Source organism: Hoplias malabaricus, chromosome 7 (assembly GCF_029633855.1).
Source record: "Hoplias malabaricus isolate fHopMal1 chromosome 7, fHopMal1.hap1, whole genome shotgun sequence".
Taxonomy (NCBI): Eukaryota; Metazoa; Chordata; class Actinopteri; order Characiformes; family Erythrinidae; genus Hoplias; species Hoplias malabaricus.
In genome coordinates, this window is record NC_089806.1 from 5496319 (window position 1) to 5519479 (window position 23161).

Sequence of the window (23161 nt, forward strand, 5' to 3'; positions counted from 1 at the left end):
CTCCAACAGAAACAGAGACACAGCTCCAACAGACACAGAGACACAGCTCCAACAGACACAGAGACACAGCTCCAACAGAAACAGAGACACAGCTCCAACAGTCACAGCTCCAACAGACACAGAGACACAGCTCCAACAGAAACAGAGACACAGCTCCAACAGAAACAGAGACACAGCCCCAACAGACACAGAGACACAGCTCCAACAGAAATAGAGACACAGCTCCAACAGACACAGAGACACAGCTCCAACAGACACAGAGACACAGCTCCAACAGACACAGAGACACAGCTCCAACAGACACAGAGACAAAGCTGAAACAGACACAGAGACACAGCTGCAACAGACAAAGCTGAAACAGACACAGAGACACAGCTGCAACAGACACAGAGACACAGCTCCAACAGAAATAGAGGCACAGCTCCAACAGACACAGAGACAAAGCTGAAACAGACACAGAGACACAGCTGCAACAGACACAGAGACAAAGCTGAAACAGACACAGAGACAAAGCTGAAACAGACACAGAGACACAGCTCCAACAGACACAGAGACACAGCTCCAACAGAAATAGAGACACAACTCCAACAGAAACAGAGACACAGCTCCAACAGACACAGCTCCAACAGACACAGAGACACAGCTCCAACAAACACAGCTCCGACTGACACAGAGACACAGCTCCAACAGACACAGAGACAAAGCTGAGACAGACACAGAGACACAGCTGCAACAGACACAGCTCCAACTGACACAGAGACACAGCTCCAACAGACACAGCTCCAACTGACACAGAGACACAGCTCCAACAGACACAGCTCCAACAGACACAGCTCCGACAGACACAGAGACACAGCTCCGACAGACACAGGGACACAGCTCCAGCAGACACAGCTCCGACCGACACAGGGACACAGCTCCAGCAGACACAGCTCCGACAGACACAGAGACACAGCTCCAGCAGACACAGCTCCGACCGACACAGAGACACAGCTCCGACAGACACAGAGACACAGCTCTGACAGACACAGACACACAGACACAGAGACACAGGTCCAGCAGACACAGCTCCGACAGACACAGAGACACAGCTCCAACAGTCACAGAGACACAGCTCCAACAGAAATAGAGACACAGCTCCAACAGACACAGAGACACAGCTCCAACAGAAACAGAGACACAGCTCCAACAGTCACAGCTCCAACAGACACAGAGACACAGCTCCAACAGAAATATAGACACAGCTCCAACAGACACAGCTCCAACAGTCACAGAGACACAGCTCCAACAGAAACAGAGACACAGCCCCAACAGAAATATAGACACAGCTCCAACAGAAATAGAGACACAGCTCCAACAGAAACAGAGACACAGCTCCAACAGTTACAGCTCCAACAGACACAGCTCCAACAGTCACAGAGACACAGCTCCAACAGAAATAGAGACACAGCTCCAACAGAAACAGAGACACAGCTCCAACAGTCACAGCTCCAACAGACACAGAGACACAGCTCCAACAGAAACAGAGACACAGCTCCAACAGTCACAGCTCCAACAGACACAGCTCCAACAGTCACAGAGACACAGCTCCAACAGAAATAGAGACACAGCTCCAACAGAAACAGAGACACAGCTCCAAAAGTCACAGCTCCAACAGAAACAGAGACACAGCCCCAACAGACACAGAGACACAGCTCCAACAGAAATAGAGACACAGCTCCAACAGACACAGCTCCAACAGACACAGAGACACAGCTCCAACAGAAACAGAGACACAGCTCCAACAGAAACAGAGACACAGCCCCAACAGACACAGAGACACAGCTCCAACAGAAATAGAGACACAGCTCCAACAGACACAGAGACACAGCTCCAACAGACACAGAGACACAGCTCCAACAGACACAGAGACACAGCTCCAACAGACACAGAGACAAAGCTGAAACAGACACAGAGACACAGCTGCAACAGACACAAAGACACAGCTCCAACAGAAATAGAGACACAGCTCCAACAGACACAGAGACAAAGCTGAAACAGACACAGAGACACAGCTGCAACAGACACAGAGACAAAGCTGAAACAGACACAGAGACAAAGCTGAAACAGACACAGAGACACAGCTCCAACAGACACAGAGACACAGCTCCAACAGAAATAGAGACACAGCTCCAACAGAAACAGAGACACAGCTCCAACAGACACAGCTCCAACAGACACAGAGACACAGCTCCAACAAACACAGCTCCGACTGACACAGAGACACAGCTCCAACAGACACAGAGACAAAGCTGAAACAGACACAGAGACACAGCTGCAACAGACACAGCTCCAACTGACACAGAGACACAGCTCCAACAGACACAGCTCCAACAGACACAGCTCCGACAGACACAGAGACACAGCTCCGACAGACACAGGGACACAGCTCCAGCAGACACAGCTCCAACAGACACAGCTCCGACAGACACAGAGACACAGCTCCGACAGACACAGGGACACAGCTCCAGCAGACACAGCTCCGACCGACACAGGGACACAGCTCCAGCAGACACAGCTCCAACAGACACAGAGACACAGCTCCAGCAGACACAGCTCTGACCGACACAGAGACACAGCTCCGACAGACACAGAGACACAGCTCTGACAGACACAGACACACAGACACAGAGACACAGCTCCGACAGACACAGAGACACAGGTCCAGCAGACACAGCTCCGACAGACACAGAGACACAGCTCCAACAGACACAGAGACACAGCTCCAGCAGACACAGAGACACAGCTCCGACAGACACAGCTCCGACAGACACAGCTCCGACAGACACAGCTCCGACCGACACAGCTCCGACCGACACAGAGACACAGCTCCGACAGACACAGAGACACAGCTCCGACCGACACAGCTCCAACAGACACGGAGACACAGCTCCGACAGACACAGCTCTGGCAGACACAGAGACACAGCTCCGACAGACACAGAGACACAGCTCCGATAGACACAGCTCCAACAGACACAGAGACACAGCTCCAGCAGACACAGGGACACAGCTCCAGCAGACACAGCTCCGAGAGACATAGAGACACAGCTCCGACTGACACAGAGACACAGCGACACAGCTCCAACAGACACAGAGACACAGCTCCAACAGACACAGAGACACAGCTCCAACAGACACAGCTCCGACTGACACAGAGACACAGCTCCGACTGACACAGAGACACAGCTCCAACAGACACAGAGACACAGCTCCAACAGACACAGAGACACCAACAGACACAGCTCCGACAGACACAGAGACACAGCTCCAGCAGACACAGCTCCAGCAGACACAGCTCCGACAGACACAGAGACACAGCTCCAGCAGACACAGCTCCAGCAGACACAGCTCCGACAGACACAGAGACACAGCTCCAGCAGACACAGCTCCAACAGACACAGAGACACAGCTCCAGCAGACACAGCTCCAACAGTCACAGCTTCGACAGACACAGCTCCGACAGACACAGCTCCGACAGACACAGCTCCGACAGACACAGAGACACAGCTCCGACAGACACAGAGACACAGCTCCGACAGACACAGCTCCAACAGACACAGAGACACAGCTCCGACAGACACAGCTCCGGCAGACACAGAGACACAGCTCCGATAGACACAGCTCCAAGAGACACAGCTCCAACTGACACAGAGACACAGCTCCGATAGACACAGCTCCAACAGACACAGAGACACAGCTCCGGCAGACACAGAGACACAGCTCCGACAGACACAGCTCCAACAGACACAGCTCCAACTGACACAGAGACACAACTCCAGCAGACACAGAGACACAGCTGCAACAGACACAGCTCCGACAGACACAGAGACACAGCTCCGATAGACACAGCTCCGACAGACACAGCTCCAACAGACACAGAGACATAGCTCCAGCAGATACAGCTCCAACAGACACAGCTCCGACAGACACAGAGACACAGCTCCGACAGACACAGAGACACAGCTCCGACAGAAACAGCTCCAACAGACACAGAGACACAGCTCCGACAGACACAGCTCCGGCAGACACAGAGACACAGCTCCGATAGACACAGCTCCAACAGACACAGAGACACAGCTCCGATAGACACAGCTCCGACAGACACAGAGACACAGCTCCGATAGACACAGCTCCAACAGACACAGAGACACAGCTCCGATAGACACAGCTCCAACAGACACAGAGACACAGCTCCGATAGACACAGCTCCGACAGACACAGAGACACAGCTCCGATAGACACAGCTCCAACAGACACAGAGACACAGCTCCGATAGACACAGCTCCAACAGACACAGAGACACAGCTCCGATAGACACAGCTCCGACAGACACAGAGACACAGCTCCGACAGACACAGAGACACAGCTCCGATAGACACAGCTCCAACAGACACAGAGACACAGCTCCGGCAGACACAGAGACACAGCTCCGACAGACACAGCTCCAACAGACACAGCTCCAACTGATACAGAGACACAGCTCCAGCAGACACAGAGACACAGCTGCAACAGACACAGCTCCGACAGACACAGAGACACAGCTCCGATAGACACAGCTCCAACAGACACAGAGACACAGCTCCAGCAGATACAGCTCCAACAGACACAGGGACACAGCTCCAGCTGACACAGCTCCGACAGACACAGCTCCGACAGACACAGAGACACAGCTCCGACAGACACAGAGACACAGCTCCGACAGACAGAGCTCCAACAGACACAGAGACACAGCTCCGGTAGACACAGAGACACAGCTCCGACAGACACAGCTCCAACAGACACAGCTCCAACTGACACAGAGACACAGCTCCAGCAGACACAGAGACACAGCTGCAACAGACACAGCTCCGACAGACACAGAGACACAGCTCCGATAGACACAGCTCCGACAGACACAGCTCCAACAGACACAGAGACACAGCTCCAGCAGATACAGCTCCAACAGACACAGGGACACAGCTCCAGCTGACACAGCTCCGACCGACACAGAGACACAGCTCCAGCAGACACAGCTCCGACCGACACAGAGACACAGCTCCGACAGACACAGCTCCAACAGACACAGAGACACAGCTCCGACAGACACAGACACAGAGACACAGACACAGCTCCGACCGACACAGAGACACAGCTCCGACAGACACAGACACAGAGACACAGACACAGCTCCGACCGACACAGAGACACAGCTCCGACCGACACAGAGACACAGCTCCGACAGACACAGCTCCAACAGACACAGAGACACAGCTCCGACAGACACAGACACAGACACAGCTCTGACAGACACAGAGACACAGACACAGAGAGCAGATCTGTAGGTGTTCTCACCTCATTGTTGGCCATGTTGAGCTTGACAGTGAGCTCTTCCCTCAGGACGTCCAGCTGCTCTCGCAGTCGCTTCTTCTGCTCCTCCAGAGAACTGCGTTCCCTCTCAAACTGCTGCTCCATCTCCTGAGGAACAACACAACACCACAGTGAGAAACAGCTGTGGACACACACACACACACAGGATATAGTCCAAAGGACATAGCCAACAGGAGAGCGCTCATAGGATGCCATCCACAGGACGCTGTCGGCTGGATGTTTTTGGTCGGTGGACTGCTCTCTGCAGACAAAATGTAATAATTAATTCCAATAGTAACTAAGGTTTGTATAAAACATCTAACAGATGTCTGTGCTTCAAAATAATCATTCCACATCTAAATCTACACAGTGTTTAATGTAAAATGTCATTGAAGAGTGACTCATGAAGGCAGCGCCTGTGGGAGAATGTTTAATATATATTCAGAAAAATGATAAAGGAGCGCCCCAAGTTTACCTCAAAACAACAAATGGGTTCTTATGCAGAGATTAATAAGCGCTGTGCTCGATAATGAAGGTGAGCACTTTTCCCCGCAAAACAATATTAGAAAAGAGGAAACAGAGCTATAAATCACTTTCACTGCGACACTCTTCATATGCATGAGGATCTTTAAAGGGGAACTATCATGAAAAACTGCACATGTGGGGATCTGGAGCCCACCAACACACACACTGTGAAACAAGACAACTGATCTGAGTCAGAAAACACGGGATAAAACCAGCCGTTCTGATCCTGCTCCTCTTCTGACGTCAAGTACAGAGACTTTACAATGGCCCCGCCCCCTCGTCTGAGTCTGTCCAATCACAGCGCTGGACCCGTGTTTGTGAGAGCGCAAAGACGAGGTTAAACTCAGTGAAACAGACACAACGAGCGCGGAGAAATAAGAGCACTGAGTAAAAACGGAGAAGAAAGAGAACAAAGTGAAAACAACTAAAAACCAGAGCTTCTGCTCCTCGCTCCTCACTGCTGTGCGCTCGGGGTCGGGGTGAACAGCGAGCGGCTCATTATCATTTAAAGGAACAGGGCGTTCTGAACAGGGCTGAACACTGCTGTGGGGTTTGATCCTTGTGGTGTTTTGACCAAAGCGTGTCACAGATGTTTGATTAAAACCCAGAACTGTGTTTACTGTTTAAAGAACTAATGTGTTCACCTACACTTAGATATATTTCTACCAGAGGATGACGCCAGCGCTGTGATACGCATGAGTGAAGGAGCGCCGCTCGGAAAGATGTGGTTATTAATTGGAGGGTTTGAACATCTGTCAGTTTTTGGGTTTGATAGCTAAGGTGTAAAGATGAAATACCGGTGCAATTACTGTAAATTATAACCTTCCTGCCGAGCCGCAGCTTTAATTACATTCATTAGAATAAAATATCAATAATAAAGAAACAAAGCCGTTAACTCAGATTTACAGATTTGTGTGAATCCACAGAACTGACGTGAATAAGTGTTGGTAGAAATGAGTGCAAAACACAGCAAAGTGGTGTGTAATTGGGGCTGGAATCCTCCGGAGAGGAACACACTCTGGATGCTCCGCCGTGATTTGGACTGAGTTTGAAGTGTTAGCAGCAAGACTCTGTAGATGAAGAAGACATTATCATCCCATTCACCCCTCCCCCGGCGTCCGCAGCTCACACCGAACCCAGCGGACAGTCCTCACCCAATCAGATCCACATTTTCTGAAAAGCACCAAAGTGAAAGCCCTCCCCGCGGAGAGGAGTGGACGTGAGAGAGACAGAGACCCTACGCACGTCACGCTGATGAATAATTGATGCTTCTCAGGCCTGTGTGCGGAGTACAGCAGGCGAGCGGTGCATAATTCACTGCCTCCCGAACTTCCAAGCACACAAATATGCAAATGTGACCCCGCACATGCTTCATGGGGCTGAATGTAGCAGAGGGTGAGTCTGACCAAGAGAGAGTTCATGACAGGAGGGGGGCGTAGCACTGATCTCCAGACCTCCCCTCCGCTATCTCCCAAGAAAGACAGAGCACGCTCACTCAGACTCAAGGCGTCTGAATCATTCCTCCATTGTAGGCGTGGTCGGACGCTACGGACCTACAGGCTGCCAACTCTGCACCCGGGGAGCAGTTTGGGTTTCGGTGTCTTGCTCAAAGGCACTTCAGCCGTGGATGTTGAGGGATGCTCCTTCACTCCCGCTCTTGTTTTCCTGCCTTTCGTTCTGATAACCCTTCAGTTCCAAGCCTGCTTCAGTAGCCTTTAGGCCACGACTAGCCCCCAGGACACGTGAGAACGCAATACAGTTTGGAATAGGGGTGTAATCATGTACTGTGCTCACGTCTCGACTCCATTCAAAACTATGGATTCCCTGTATCAGAGTGACCGTCTACTCCGAGTGCCGTGTTGCCACACAACAGGGCTTCCTCCATCTCCATTTCCCCTTCAGTTTCCACTGCAGCGTGGAAGCAGCTGCGACGCTAATCAGGGCAGGAGCGTGACGTGCTAGTGGGAGTAAAATCGGCCGATCGCAACTGCTTTAAATAACTTTCTAAACCGAATGTGATATCATCCTCCTCCTCGATGCTACCTTACACCCCTGGTTCTGAAGAAATCCCAATCTAAAGACTGACCGGTTCCTGTGCAGGATCTGATCACGGTCTAGAACACAACTGAAGGTTATGAATGAGGAGTTAGCACTGCGCTCACTACAGTAATAGCCTCGGCTCTTCTCAGAGGGATCTAAGCTACTCTGCTGAAACCCTGCTGTGAGTGCACTTAGCCATGAGAGCATTAGTGAGATCAGATACTGATGTCGGATGATTACAAACACAGCTCCGTCACTCCAGAAAACACAGGTCCTCTGCCTCACAGTCCAGTGCTGGGGGGCGTTATAACCCTGCAAAGACTCACTGGACATGGTGACCTTGAACTCATGTGTAGCTGCTCCTGAGTGTCCTGGATGAGGCAATTTAGTCACCTCCACTGGAAGCAGGTTTGTCTGAAATGGAGATTTCTGAACGACTTGGTTTACATCCTGCAGCACGAGCAGAGCTTCTGCTCCTCACTGCTGTGCGCTCAGGGTCGGGGTGAACAGCGAGCGGCTCGTTATCATTTAAAGGAACAGGCGCTGCTGTGGGGTTTTGACCAAAGCAGTTCTTTATTAAGACTTGTGGGAACGTGTTGGACCTGTCTGGAGGTGTGAAAAGGGCCACACGAATTGTCATGGGCTACAATGAGAAGGGTTACAAAGCCATTGATAAAGTGACGTTCACGAAGCACATTATGATCCATTATCCACAGAGTGTTAGCATTAACGTGCTATCAGGTCTTTGCAGTTTTCACCTGACTTCATGAAGCTACTGGTTGTTGTTTGCAGGTTTCTTTAAAACGGGTCTAAGTCTAAACTACAACTCTTTCAGACAGCAACTGCATACGGAGCTAAATCAGCGACAGCATACTCTCGACCAGGAACGACCGTCCACCTGGAGGACTGCATCGGGCGCTAGGTTTTCACCCAGGACGCAGCGCCAATCCATATCTGGGCACACACTCATTCACTCACACATACAGACATTCACTCACACACCAGGACCAGAAGCCAATTCACCTACCCTCCATGGTTGTGGACTGTGGGAGGAAACCCACGCAGACACAGGGAGAACATGAAAACTCCACCCAGATGGGACTTGAACCCAAGACCCCTGCGCTGAGAGGCGTACGTACTCACCTCTAAACCACCGTGCTGCCCTATATTTTATATTTTATATTTGAAATAGTTTTGTATGGTATTTCATAAACCTGAAATTTTGAGGGGGGAGAAATATTCAGAGTTGAAAAATTCACATTAAAAAATACCCAGAATATTAAAATACAGAGTAAAAAAATAAAAACATATAAAAAAAAATACAGACTCAAATTCAAGTCAAAAAAATACAGACGACAAAAATGTGAATCTAGGCTAGAGGTCAATCAGCGGGAGAGTAAACGTCCACAGAGAAATGGATCGCTGTGTTTAACTGGACAAACACGGACTGAACTGCCATCGGGCCGTTTATCTGGAGTGTGTCTGTTTAACTAAACTGTAACGGTGTTGGTGTGGGTCATGGACAGAGGCGCTGACTTTCAGTCAAAGTGTCACAGATACACCTCCACATATGGATAAGAGTTTATGATAAAATCTCAACATGTTTCTCTCAGAACGTCCAGTAAAACACTGTAACGTTGAGCAGAGCTCGTCTAAACACGTCGCTAACGGTGTTAGAGCCACAGTGATGGACACGACGAGGTGGAGTGTGTCTCAGTTCTACTCTCAGACTTTCATCGCTTCAATAGTGCGCCCCTTTTGTTCACGTTCACACTGTCATTAAAGTGCTCACTTCAAAAGAGCACTTAGGGCTCAGGGCAGGGGTTTGGACGGCATGAGACTGCTCTGTGATTGGTGGCTTTGAGAAGAGGGCACTGTGATTGGTTAATACTGCATTCAAACTCTCTGTGGAAGATTACTTTTCCTGAGAAACACACTGGTTGGAATTATTCTGCCCTAGAGTCATATTTTTGCTAAAAATGTATTTTTTAGACTTGAGTTTATGGGTTTGTATTTTTTAAATCTGATTTAGTTTTTACTCTGAATTTATTTTTATTGGAATTTTTTCAAATCTGAATATTTCACCACTTTAAAATTTCAAGTTTATCAAATGCCATATAAAAATAATTAAAACAATAAAAAATTCAGAAAGGGCAGCATGGTGGTGCAGCAGGTAGTGTCGCAGTCACACAGCTCCAGGGACCTGGAGGTTGCGGGTTCGATTCCCGGGTGACTGTCTGTGAGGAGTGTGGTGTGTTCTCTCTGTGTCTGCATGGGTTTCCTCCGGGTGACTGTCTGTGAGGAGTGTGGTGTGTTCTCTCTGTGTCTGCATGGGTTTCCTCCGGGTGACTGTCTGTGAGGAGTGTGGTGTGTTCTCCCTGTGTCTGCGTGGGTTTCCTCCGGGTGACTGTTTGTGAGGAGTGTGGTGTGTTCTCCCTGTGTCTGCGTGGGTTTCCTCCGGGTGACTGTCTGTGAGGAGTGTGGTGTGTTCTCCCTGTGTCTGCATGGGTTTCCTCCGGGTGACTGTCTGTGAGGAGTGTGGTGTGTTCTCTCTGTGTCTGCGTGGGTTTCCTCCGGGTGACTGTCTGTGAGGAGTGTGGTGTGTTCTCTCTGTGTCTGCGTGGGTTTCCTCCGGGTGCTCTGGTTTTTTCCCCACAGTCCAAAAACACACATTGGTAGGTGGATTGGCGACTCAAAAACTGTCTGTAGGTGTGAGTGTGTGAGTGAATGTGTGTGTGTGTCTGTGTTGCCCTGTGAAGGACTGGCGCCCCCTCCAGGGTGTATTCCAGGGTGCTTTGCACCCAATGATTCCAGGTAGGCTCTGGACCCACTGCGACCCTGAACTGGATAAGGGTTACAGATAATGAATGAATGAATGAATGAAATATTCAGACAAATTTTATTCAAATGTTCAAAATTGAGACAAATATAATTCAAAGGTTTAAAATACAGTTTCAGATCTGTATGTCATTGATTAAGCTCCACACCTGCACTAATAAAAGCTTCTGATGTAATTAATCATGATGACGATATCACATTACCGCGCTGCCCACCCCTGCTCCCTCGGTTCATGTTTTGTCACTGAAGAGGTGAGTCACAGCCCCTTTTTTTGGATGTGGCTGAAAAACTGCTCAATGCTCCTCCCACCTGGACCAGGGGAGATGAAAGAAGAGAATGGGGAAGAGACGGAGCGGCCCGGAACTGAGTCTAAAACAGGCCGGTGAAGTGCTCGTCACACTGCCTCTGTACACGGCAGTGAGTCAGCGTCTCGCTCCGGCGTAAGCCCCTCTCCTTCATTATTCATCCAGCACCTCGATTTTTCACTCTGCATTTCCATTTCTGAGAGTGGCAGGCAGTGGAAGATAAGCCAAAAGCTACTCTGCAGTAATGAGATACAGAGCTTCGTGGCATGGTCACATCTAGGAACCCCCCCAGGCCCAAAGCCCCCACGTCCCTGTCTGTGGAGATCCAGGATCAGTGTTCCTGCAGGTCTTTAGTGCAGAGACAGGCGAATCTCTGCTGACACTTTAAGGTGCAGGTGTTCAGCTGCCCACATGAGTGAGCAAAGTCAGCGGAATGACTGCCTCACGTTATCACACTCAATGTCAAGTGTGGGCTAAAGGTGTTGAAGCCTCTTAGCAATGGGTTGCAGGGCAGTTGAACTGCTTTCTTTGGGATGGAATTTAATACAATAGCTTTGTGAGTCGGAGTGGAGCTTGTGATCAAGAATTAATCACAGATCCAACTCCCGGGACTCAAGAAATTCTGAAACTCGGAAGCGAGGGACTGCCATTGATGAACAACTTGATGGAAAGGGAGGCCTTGCCCTTAAGCGAGGGAACAATACTCACAACCTGTGCAACATGAACATGCAACCTCGAGAGGCAACTTCAAACTTGCCAGAGGTGGTTTGGGTTCTGCAGAGAGGGAGGATTGAGCCCTCCGTCAAAGGCAAGGCAACCCTGAATTCCCTAGGAGTACATGACCCAGGGTTGTCCCCTCCCTCAAGATCAAGGCTGCCTTGGATTTCCCTGGTTCCACAGGGATTGGGATTTTCCTCTTCCTTAAGGGCAAATCCACCCTGGACTGCCCGTGTACCACAGGGTGCGGGATTGTCCCCTCGCTTAAGGGCAAGGCCAACCTGGGGTTCCAAGTATTTGCAAGGAACAAGATTGTCCCCTCGCTCAGGGGCATTGCAATCCTGTATTCCTTGAGTACCACAGTGTGTGAGAATCGTCCCCTCCTGTTTGGAGTTTAAAGTTGTTCATCACCAGGGGTGTCCCTAATTTTTCCGAAGTTCAGATTTGGAGAGTCCAGGGGGTTGGATCTGTTGTGGCACAAGCAGACCCCCAGATCCCCCATTACAGATCTGACTGCACAGGAAAGGTCAGATGCTGATGTTGGATGAGTATTTTCTGAGATCCTCAGTGATCATAGGGGCTGGATCTGTGGTAAAGCAAGCAGAACAGACGGTACCCCCCTGACACAAATGTTCCAACACCTAGTGTAAAGCGTTCTCAAAAACTTGATGGGAGAAACGTCCTATTGAGACGGCTGTTTTCTGAAGATACATCAGACGAGCAGGTCTACAAGCTTCTGGACATGCACGACAGAAGACTTTATAAGAGGGTGAATAACAACATTCAGCTAGCGCAGCTGACTGACAGATACAACATAGTTGCTTAGCAACAGGAAATGGAGACATGGAGCTATGAGCAGTTCTTAAAAACATGCAGAAAGACCCCCTGTGCCCCGCCCCTAAGAGCCAGTGTTTGACCTCTTTGAGAAAAACCAGGGGGATTTAAAAACAGGCCACTGATCGAATAGCGAATACTAAAACTCTTAACGTTAACACGAAGAAAGTCCCGCTCCTCACTGAACAGGGTCAGTCAGCTCGTGGGTGGAGGTGAAAGTGTGGAACACCCACCCTCTGTGACTGTGGAGTTAGTCTCGCATTGCCAGGCTCTCCAAGGAAAAGGACCAATCACAAGTCTACCAATCTGGCCTGACGTGTAGGAGGAGGCAGTCTTCATGATTCATATGGGACCAGTAAGACCCAGGACAAGAGGAAGTGTGTATATGCCGATGTACAGAGAGCCAATCAGAATTCAACTGGCAGAGCCATGTGGGTGGAGCGTCTGTGGCTGAGACTACGTTGAGGTTAATCCTTCTTCGTTAGACACCAGATTTTTATTATTTTACGCCAATTTAAATGTTTCCAAGACATTAGTATGACTTTTAGTTTTGGGGTAGCCTCTCCAGTCAAGACCCCTAGGGTTTTACCTTCCCAATCTGAAGTAAAATGATATGGCAGAGTTTCTCCGTATGTAACTCTGTGGATAGGGGAGTCCTGGTGCGTGCATATTCAGACTGTGCAGAGTGAAATACCTCTGTGTGCTCCATGTGTTTTATTACTGTAGAAATGATGCACAGTGCTTTCTGTCCTGTTGGAGACACTGTTTGTTTCTGAGTGACTGCGAGTGTGATTGCGTTTGTCCAGGTCTCTCTCACATCGCTCGATTGGTTGTTTTCTGTTTTCACGTTTTTGTTTCCTGTTTATTTTCATATTAATTGTTCTTAGTTGTGCTTGCCGTTTGTTTGTTTTAATAAAGGTAATTACTTGCACATACGCCGTCCTCCTCGTTGCTGCCAACCATGACAGCGAGAGATAATTCAGAGCGGGTTCTCGAGTGGTCAGAGCTGACCCCTGTTGTGTTTAATCAGAGGAACCATTAACACAGTGGATGTGTTTATTATAGTCCTCTTCCAAGCGTCCTGTTGGTCAAAATAAGCATTTAGCATCAACATCAGCGACACACCACACAGTTAAATGAGGACAGGAGATGCACTCGGGACACTGTGGAAAGGTCTGAGTAAGTCTCTCCTTATTTTAAAGAGATAAGAGCGTAGTCTTGTAGACTAATCCCCACTTAGAATCAGAAAACACACAAGTAAGTTTCAAGTATCCAATGTTAGTTTGCGTTTTGACCTCAGACTGTAGTTTCCTCATTAGAGAGCAGCTGAAATAAGTGACCTGACGGTGCACTAGCATCTGTGACCAAAGGCTATTTCCGTCTGCCCAATTGTTTAGAGAAAGTCATTTCACTCGCCCGTACTCATCAGAGAGCTGCTGTGTGCGATGTCTAATTGCCAGTGGATGAGAGGGTTTGTGGAGCTTTTGGAGTGCGATGTGTGGCGAGTTTGGCAGGAGTGTGGTGGAGAGACAGATGACAGATTGCATCTTGGCTGAGCCAATCACGCACGGTTTTGTGGGCTTCTCTTTTCATATGCTATCGGCTGAAGATATCAAAACAGACAGGCTAGTCATGTCCAAGCCAGTCTCTGGTCTCATCCCAACAGAACACAGTGTTATGCAGTGTATTGGGTGTCGGGGTAGTGGAAGTGAGCTGGAGAAGGACTTCTGTTAGGAAGGCAAATAACAGGGCATCGGCCATTAGATTAAAACCACTGAGGTGACTGAGTGAACACTGATTATCTGGTTACCGTGCCCCGTGTTGAAGGAGTGGGACATGTCAGGCTGTGGCTGACCAGGCTGTGCTTGAGGTTGATGTTGGAAGCAAGAGAATTGCTCAGCGTGAGGATCTGATGGTCATAGTGCTTTGGGATGTTCCCATGGTTCAGAGGTTAGTTCCTGCCAAAAAAACTGGTCCAAGGGAATACAACAGGAGCAACAAGGTCCTGGGCGCCCAAAGCTCACTGATATGAACACAGACCCCTTTCTATCACAGCAGCATTAGCTCTTTCAGCAGTGTGGGCTTCAGTAGCTCTTCTGTGGGCTCTGTTCACAAAGGTTCGCCTTCACTCCCCTCGCACATCAATGAGCCTTGGGCTGAATATCCTAACTGCCACATTACACATATCGACCATGAGGGCACGGGTACAGTCTGAGAGCGGAGGGGCCGAGGCCTGAGCACTGCATCTACACAGGGCCAATCAATACTGAAATGTGCAGTCGAGTTTAGAAAAACATGGCATTAGATACAAGTACAACAACCCCAAACCTGATGGAAATCATACTTTTTTTTTCTGGTTGGTCTTATTCCACTGGAAGGTAATTTTACAAGCAAAATTAGCTGCTTTATATTACTATTAATTATTAATTCACTGTCTGTAACCCTTATCCAGTTCAGGGTCGCGGTGGGTTCGGAGCCTACCTGGATTTACTGGGTGTGTGTTGCCCTGTGAAGGACTGGCCCTGGAGTGGGTGCCAGTCCTTCACAGGGCAACACACACACACACACACACACACACACACACACACACACGCATGCACACACACAGACACAGGGAGAACACACCATACTCCTCACAGACAGTCACCCGGAGGAAACCCACGCAGACACAGGGAGAACACACCACACTCCTCACAGACAGTCACCCGGAGGAAACCCATGCAGACACAGAGAGAACACACCACACTCCTCACAGACAGTCACCCGGAGGAAACCCACGCAGACACAGAGAGAACACACCATACTCCTCACAGACACAGGGAGAACACACCACACTCCTCACAGACAGTCACCCGGAGGAAACCCACGCAGACACAGAGAGAACACACCACACTCCTCACAGACTGTCACCCGGAGGAAACCCACGCAGACACAGGGAGAACACACCACACTCCTCACAGACAGTCACCCGGAGGAAACCCACACAGACACAGGGAGAACACACCACACTCCTCACAGACAGTCACCTGGAGGAAACCCACGCAGACACAGAGAGAACACACCACACTCCTCACAGACAGTCACCCGGAGGAAACCCACCCAGACACAGAGAGAACACACCACACTCCTCACAGACAGTCACCCGGAGGAAACCCACGCAGACACAGAGAGAACACACCACACTCCTCACAGACAGTCACCCGGAGGAAACCCACGCAGACACAGAGAGAACACACCACACTCCTCACAGACAGTCACCCGGAGGAAACCCACACAGACACAGGGAGAACACACCACACTCCTCACAGACAGTCACCCGGAGGAAACCCACGCAGACACAGGGAGAACACACCACACTCCTCACAGACAGTCACCCGGAGGAAACCCACGCAGACACAGGGAGACAGTGGCAATACGTAGATAAGAAAAGCAAGTACAAATATCTTCTATTATTCTCACAATAATGTCATAATGACCAATTAAATATTACGTGTACAAATAAATATAGGGTATAACTGTAACTCAAAACTCAAACATTCTCCTGCTCTTTTGTCATGTTCAGTTAACTGTTTTGAAAATGTACTCCTGTATATAAAACAGTGAGTGAAGAGTTTATTGTGCGCTGCGTTCATCATGAGCTCCATCAGGAAAAAGCTGCAGAAGACTGTGATGGATCTGTTCAGTTCTTGGGGATAATACTGTGTCCAAAAGTCCGTGTGAGGTTTGGTTCAGACGAGTCACAGATGGAGATGTCAGTGTTAGAGATTGTGAAAATAGTGTATTCATACTACATTTTTAAGGGTGTTTTTGTTGTTGTTTTTTAATATAATTGTCATCTTTAACACTACACAATGACCAAAGAACAGGAGGATGTTTGGTTTTTAAATTTCAGTTGTGTGTGCGTTTACATGCTCCGACTATAAAATCTAAGGGGCATATTCACCAACTGTAACTGGAAGCAAGTGTGAATTCAGGGTACAGAAACACGCCAGAAATCTAAATGAAACTTACATTCTCCTAAAAAAAGAGGTTCTTCCAGGGTTCCTTAGCAACGGCAGTGGTGCTTTGTAGAACATTGACTTCTATACAATGTGTCTCTAAAAATGTAATGGTTCTTCTTTAAAGAAAATGGTTCCATATAGAACCCTGTACACTTGAAGAACCTATAGCATCATAAAGGGGTTCTTCAGATTGATGGAGAATATGCTATAGATGGTTCTGTATGGTACCGTTTTAGAGAAGGGTACTAATATAGAGAGCCATTTACTTTTGAAGTGTGTGCAATAAACGTAACAGTGTGATTTATGTTGTAAATATCAACTTTAAAACACAGGTGTGTAAATATATGACTTGCTCTGTGAAGGCAGTCCCTTACACTCTCTAATGCTCAGGTACAATGACAATAGAAGACTCTCTAACTTCACTGTTATACGACACAATGCCGTTCGCCCGGTGACCTGACTGTCTGCAGGTCCGTGACTGTCCCTGGATCAGCGGCTGCTCCTTTCTGTACCACTCTTGGTCAGTTCTGACCACTGCGTGCCTGGAGTACGCCACACGACCTGTGATGGTCATCACAGTCAGATCCTCACAGTCTGTCTGGTGTATCTCACCCCTCAGCAGGCGGCACTGTAACCAGAACACGGGGGTTGTTCACTTCACCGTTCAGTGGTTTAATGATGAAGCTGCTGGGTGTAAGCCCTGACAATAACATAACTGTATTAAAATAACAATCGTTTAAATAAGTATACACTTTAATCACAGCAGCCTTCCTCAGCGCTGAAATACACTGGATACACTGGGCTCCAGTCTCTTCTCCGCAGCGGTGAGGGCTCCGTTAACCTGCCAAGCGCTGTCCTTCCCTCCACGGTTTCTTAGCAACTGCTGCGAGTTCTTTCACAATGTTGCTATGAAAATATCTCAACTCTGAGTGTGTAATTAATTTCAAAGTGATATTTATTGTGTGTGTTTGTGAAAGGCCACTCTCCGAGGATAGACCCGGCACTTCTTTAGTCTCATCAGGAATGTTAGGGGGAAACTTTTGAGAGAAAGAGAGAGAGGTTCATCAGAGGGTTTCACTGTTCCTCGTCCTACACCGGCTACTGCAGCACGGCCCAAAGACGGGAACTGAGGCACTGTCCTTCACTGTCCTTCACGTCAACGCCATCATTACCCAGACAACCCAAGCTTTTACTCAAAGTGAATGTACCAACACAACACACACTAACACCACCACCACCATGTCAGTGTCACCGCAGCGCTGAGAATGATCCACCACCACTGTGTGTGTGTGTGTGTGTGAGAGAGAGAGAGAGTGTGTGTGTGAATGTGTGTGTGAGAGAGAGTGTGTGTGTGTGTGTGTGTGTGTGTGTGAGAGAGAGAGAGAGGGTGTGAGTGTATGTGTGTGAGAGAGAGAGAGAGTGTGTGTGTGTGTGTGAATGTGTGTGTGTGAGAGAGAGTGTGTGTGTGTGTGAGTGTGTGAGAGAGAGTGTGAGTGTGTGAGAGAGTGTGTGTGTGTGTGTGAGTGTGAGAGTGTGTGTGAATGTGAGTTCGGAGCACACTCACAGCCAGCAGGCGGTCCTTCTCTTTCTCTGCGCTGCTCTGGGTGTTCTCTAGAGCCGCCCGGTGCTTCTTGGACAGCTCCTCCAGCGCCCGGCTCTGCGCCTCTTTGAAGTGAGCCGTGTCCTCGTCGTATTTGTTGCGCAGGTTCATCAGCTCCTTCTCATACAGCTGCTTCTCCTCGCGAAGAGTCTGCAAAAGGGAGAGGAGAAAAACACCACAGAAAACAATAGGATGAATGAGTAAAATTATAGGTCTGTCCCAAAACCTAGTGAGCTGTCTAAGTAGGCACCGACTCCGTAGGCAGCTGTTAAAGACGACAGCCCACTGCACGCCGTCGGTGTTTACTTCCCTCAGCAGCTAGCATTGCCTCAGTGTTTCAGCGCCATGGATTCTAGGATTCACGTTTTTATAGTGATTTGAATTCTGGTTGCTCGGGACGAAGAGCAAAATTGACAGGAGTTGCATCATGGGATTGCTGTCTCAGTAGAGGAAGGGTTTAGTGCTGCCTTAAAAATTCAGCCAGTTGAAGGTATCTCAACAGTCAGCGTATTTAATATGTCTAGGAATTTGGACAAATTACGTGTCGGAAGCGTGCACACTATAGGTAAAATACTCACACCTGTCACACACTCACTCAGTCACTCACACCTGTGGACAGTGTCACACACTCACCCAGTCACTCACACACTCACACCTGTGGACAGTGTCACACACTCACCCAGTCACTCACACACAGTGTAACAGCCAATCCACCTACCATCATGTGTGTTTGGACTGTGGGCGGAAACCCACACAGACACAGGGAGAACACACCACACTCTTCACAGACAGTGACTGGATGTGAAGATGGAACCCAGGACCCTGAGACCCTGTGGCTGTGTGACAGGGAGCCCACCTGCAGCGCCACTGTGAACTATAATAATGCTTTAACTCTGTCAGTGGGGAGCTCAGACAGACTCACACTGGGAGCCTTAGCATCATTCTCCAGTTAACATCCCTCTCCGTCTCTCTTTCTCTCTGTCTCTCTTTCTCCCTGTCTCCGTCTCTCTTTCTCCCTGTCTCTCATTCTCCGTCTCTCATTCTCTCTGTCTCTCATTCACTCTGTCTCTTTCTCTCTGTCTCCATCTCGCTGTCTCTGTCTGTCTCTCCATCTTTCTTTCTGTCTGTCTCTTTCTCGCTTTCTCCGTCTCCCTGTCTCTCTGTGTTCTTACAGGAGAAGTATGTGTTAAGAACACAGCCTTGAGTTAGGCGTTACTATGACAACGAGCTGATGAACGCAGGCGGAGAGGGAGGGGCTCTGCTGGATGCTCCTGCCGCTGCATTAATAGGATCTTTGCTTGGTTTTTATTTTGGTTTTGGCTGGTCGCACTGCACTAACAATGTGGGCCGTGTGGAGGGAGATCTGAGGCGTCTCTCGTCGCTGTCAGTGCTATTCCCTCAGACTGCATCCAAAATGTGTGTGTGAGTGTGTGTCTCTGTGTGTGTCTATGTGTGTGTGTGTGTTGGGGAGGGGGCGGGGGGCCGCATGGAATATCTTTGCATGTTCATGGCAGCTATGAGCAACGTGAGGCGCTCAAATCTGACGGAGTGCCGTGGGCTGTGCACTTCACTCTCTGTCATTTCTCCATGTGTCTTTTCCAGCAACCTGTGGGAAAGGCTTATATAAGAGTGATGGGAGTTCTGACATGTGGGCTTCTTCACACTCAGTTACATAGACCCCGCTCTGTTACTCCTCCTACACTGCTGCAGGGTCCTGAGGATCCACCGTACAGTACATCTGCCCTTGTTATATTATCAGGTCATAAATGCATTAATAACAAATATATAAAATGAGCTGGGGCGACCTGTATCAGTGGTAGCACTATGGCACTGCACGTGATGTCACTGTCACACAGCTGCAGGGACTCAGGGTCCTGGGTGAGTGTGTGACACTGTCCACAGGTGTGAGTGTGTGAGTGACTGGGTGAGTGTGTGACACTGTCCACAGGTGTGAGTGTGTGAGTGACTGGGTGAGTGTGTGAAACTGTCCACAGGTGTGAGTGTGTGAGTGACTGGGTGAGTGTGTGACACTGTCCACAGGTGTGAGTGTGTGAGTGACTGGGTGAGTGTGTGAGTGACTGGGTGAGTGTGTGACACTGTCCACAGGTGTGAGTGTGTGAGTGACTGGGTGTATGTGTGAAACAGTGCCCGGGTGTGAGTGTGTGAGTGACTGGGTGACTGTGTGAGTGATTGAGGAAATGTGTGAAATTGTGCACAGGTGTGAGTGACTGGGTGAGTGTGTGAAATTGTGCACAGGTGTGAGTGACTGGGTGAGTGTGTGAGTGACTGAGTGATTGTGTGAAATTGTGCACAGGTGTGAGTGACTGGGTGAGTGTGAAATGGTGCAGAGGTGAGAGTGTGTGAGTAACTTGGTGAGTGTGAAACGGTGCACAGGTATGAGTGTGTGAGTGACTGGGTGAGTGTGAAACGGTGCAGAGGTGTGAGTGTGTGAGTGACTGGGTGAATGTGAAACGGTGCAGAGGTGTGAGTGTGTGAGTGACTGGGTGAGTGTGAAACTGTGCAGAGGTGTGAGTGTGTGAGTGACTGGGTGAGTGTGAAACGGTGCAGAGGTGTGAGTGACTTGGTGAGTGTGTGAGTGACTGGGTGAGTGTGTGAAATCATGCACAGGTGTGAATGTGTGAGTGACTGGGTGAGTGTGAAACGGTGCACAGGTGTGAATGTGTGAGTGACTGGGTGAGTGTGAAACGGTGCACAGGTGTGAATGTGTGAGTGACTGGGTGAGTGTGAAACGGTGCAGAGGTGTGAGTGTGTGAGTGACTGGGTGAGTGTGAAACGGTGCAGAGGTGTGAGTGACTTGGTGAGTGTGTGAGTGACTGGGTGAGTGTGTGAAATCATGCACAGGTGTGAGTGTGTGAGTGACTGGGTGAGTGTGTGAAATCGTGCACAGGTGTGAATGTGTGAGTGACTGGGTGAGTGTGAAACGGTGCAGAGGTGTGAGTGTGTGAGTGACTGGGTGAGTGTGTGAGTGATTGTGTGAAATTGTGCACAGGTGTGAGTGACTGGGTGAGTGTGTGAGTGACTGGGTGAGTGTGAAATGGTGCAGAGGTGAGAGTGTGTGAGTAACTTGGTGAGTGTGAAACGGTGCACAGGTGTGAGTGTGTGAGTGACTGGGTGAATGTGAAACGGTGCAGAGGTGTGAGTGTGTGAGTGACTGGGTGAGTGTGAAACGGTGCAGAGGTGTGAGTGACTTGGTGAGTGTGTGAGTGACTGGGTGAGTGTGTGAAATCATGCACAGGTGTAAATGTGTGAGTGACTGGGTGAGTGTGAAACGGTGCACAGGTATGAGTGTGTGAGTGACTGGGTGAGTGTGTGAAATCGTGCACAGGTGTGAATGTGTGAGTGACTGGGTGAGTGTGAAACGGTGCAGAGGTGTGAGTGTGTGAGTGACTGGGTGAGTGTGTGAAATTGTGCGCAGGTGTGAGTGTGTGAGTGACTGGGTGAGTGTGAAATGGTGCAGAGGTGTGAGTGTGTGAGTGACTGAGTGAGTGTGTGAAATCGTGCACAGGTGTGAAAGTGTGAGTGACTGAGTGAGTGTGTGAAATTGTGCGCAGGTGTGAGTGTGTGAGTGACTGGGTGAGTGTGAAATGGTGCAGAGGTGTGAGTGTGTGAGTGACTGAGTGAGTGTGTGAAATTGTGCGCAGGTGTAAGTGTGTGAGTGACTGGGTGAGTGTGAAACGGTGCACAGGTGTGAGTTTGTGAGTGTGTGAGTGCTTTGTTCTAAACTCACTCCAGCAGAGAAACAGAGGAACATAAGGCAAGGTATTTGCATGCAATAGCATTTTGCTGTTCAGATTTGTGTGTACACGGACAGTGCCCTTTTCCTCAGGCTGTACCTCAAATTCAAATCTCCACACTCTGAATAAAACATCCGCTCCTGCAGGAGCACCGCGGCGTCAGGAACAAAAACACAGCCTTTTCCGTCAGGTTTCTAATGAGGAAAGTGGACTGTACTCAGAGCTGCTCAAGGACGGCGCCTCTGAACGTATCAATAATGAATACGGCCCAAACACTGTACAGCAGCTAAAAAGCCTGGCCGGGAAAAGCAAGGGGCTGAAAACAACACACACACAAACACACACACACCTCTTATATAAACACTGATTACACGCAGGTATTTAAACGACCTGTGTACTGATACAACATGTAAACACCTGGAAATAGTCCTGTCCACTCATCACTTGAAGCCCTAGGTCTCTCAGAAGTCCTGAGGACAGTGAAATCTGCTGAATCAATCACGGAGGTGTGGCTTTAGGACTGGAGAAGGCTCCTGAGGTGGAGGTTTAGATAAGTTTTAATATGTAGAAGACACGACACTGGAGATCAAGGCCTGGATAAAAGCTTGATGAAGCCACAGGGGACCGCTACCTTTACCAGGAAATGACAAGGGCATTTTTGACTGTTAGAATCCATCACTAAGAAGGATATGGTGTAGCACTGTGTTAAATCCCTCATTAGTTTTTCTTAATTCAAACAGCACCTGCTCCGTGTGTGAATCCTCGACTCCACCTTAAACAGTGCGGCGGAATGAAAAGGTGAAATGGATCACTGTTCCCGGGTCACATTATAATCACTTCTGAATGGAAAGAATTCAAATGTCTGCAGGTGACAAACAACCGGCTCTATTTAAGGTGGAATGTATAATTGTACCATGACCACAGATTTATCTATACTCCGTTTAAGGTGGAGAGGAAGGTACGGTCAGAAAATCTGTCCCTGTGGTGGTACCTTTAAGGGCACATATGCAGTACCTTTAACTAGGGATCATAACTGTACCTTATTCTATGATAATTGTTCTGTCTCCATCTCTCTTTCTCTCTGTCTCTGTCTCTCTTTCTGTCTCTATCTGTCTTTCTCTCTGTCTCTGTCTCTCTTTCTGTCTCTATCTCTCGGTCT

General features: G+C 49.0%; 1 protein-coding gene across 1 annotated transcript in view; it reads right to left on the reverse strand.

The window, feature by feature from the left end:
* The window catches only part of fam184ab (family with sequence similarity 184 member Ab), a 126750-nt gene that overhangs the window by 85013 nt on the left and 18576 nt on the right, over positions 1 to 23161 (reverse strand). The window contains exons 5-6 of the mRNA XM_066677780.1: positions 18212 to 18397; positions 5373 to 5495 (exon numbers count right to left, since the gene is read on the reverse strand). Coding sequence (XP_066533877.1) covers positions 5373 to 5495; positions 18212 to 18397 — 309 coding nt within the window. The remainder of the gene's footprint in view (positions 1 to 5372; positions 5496 to 18211; positions 18398 to 23161) is intronic.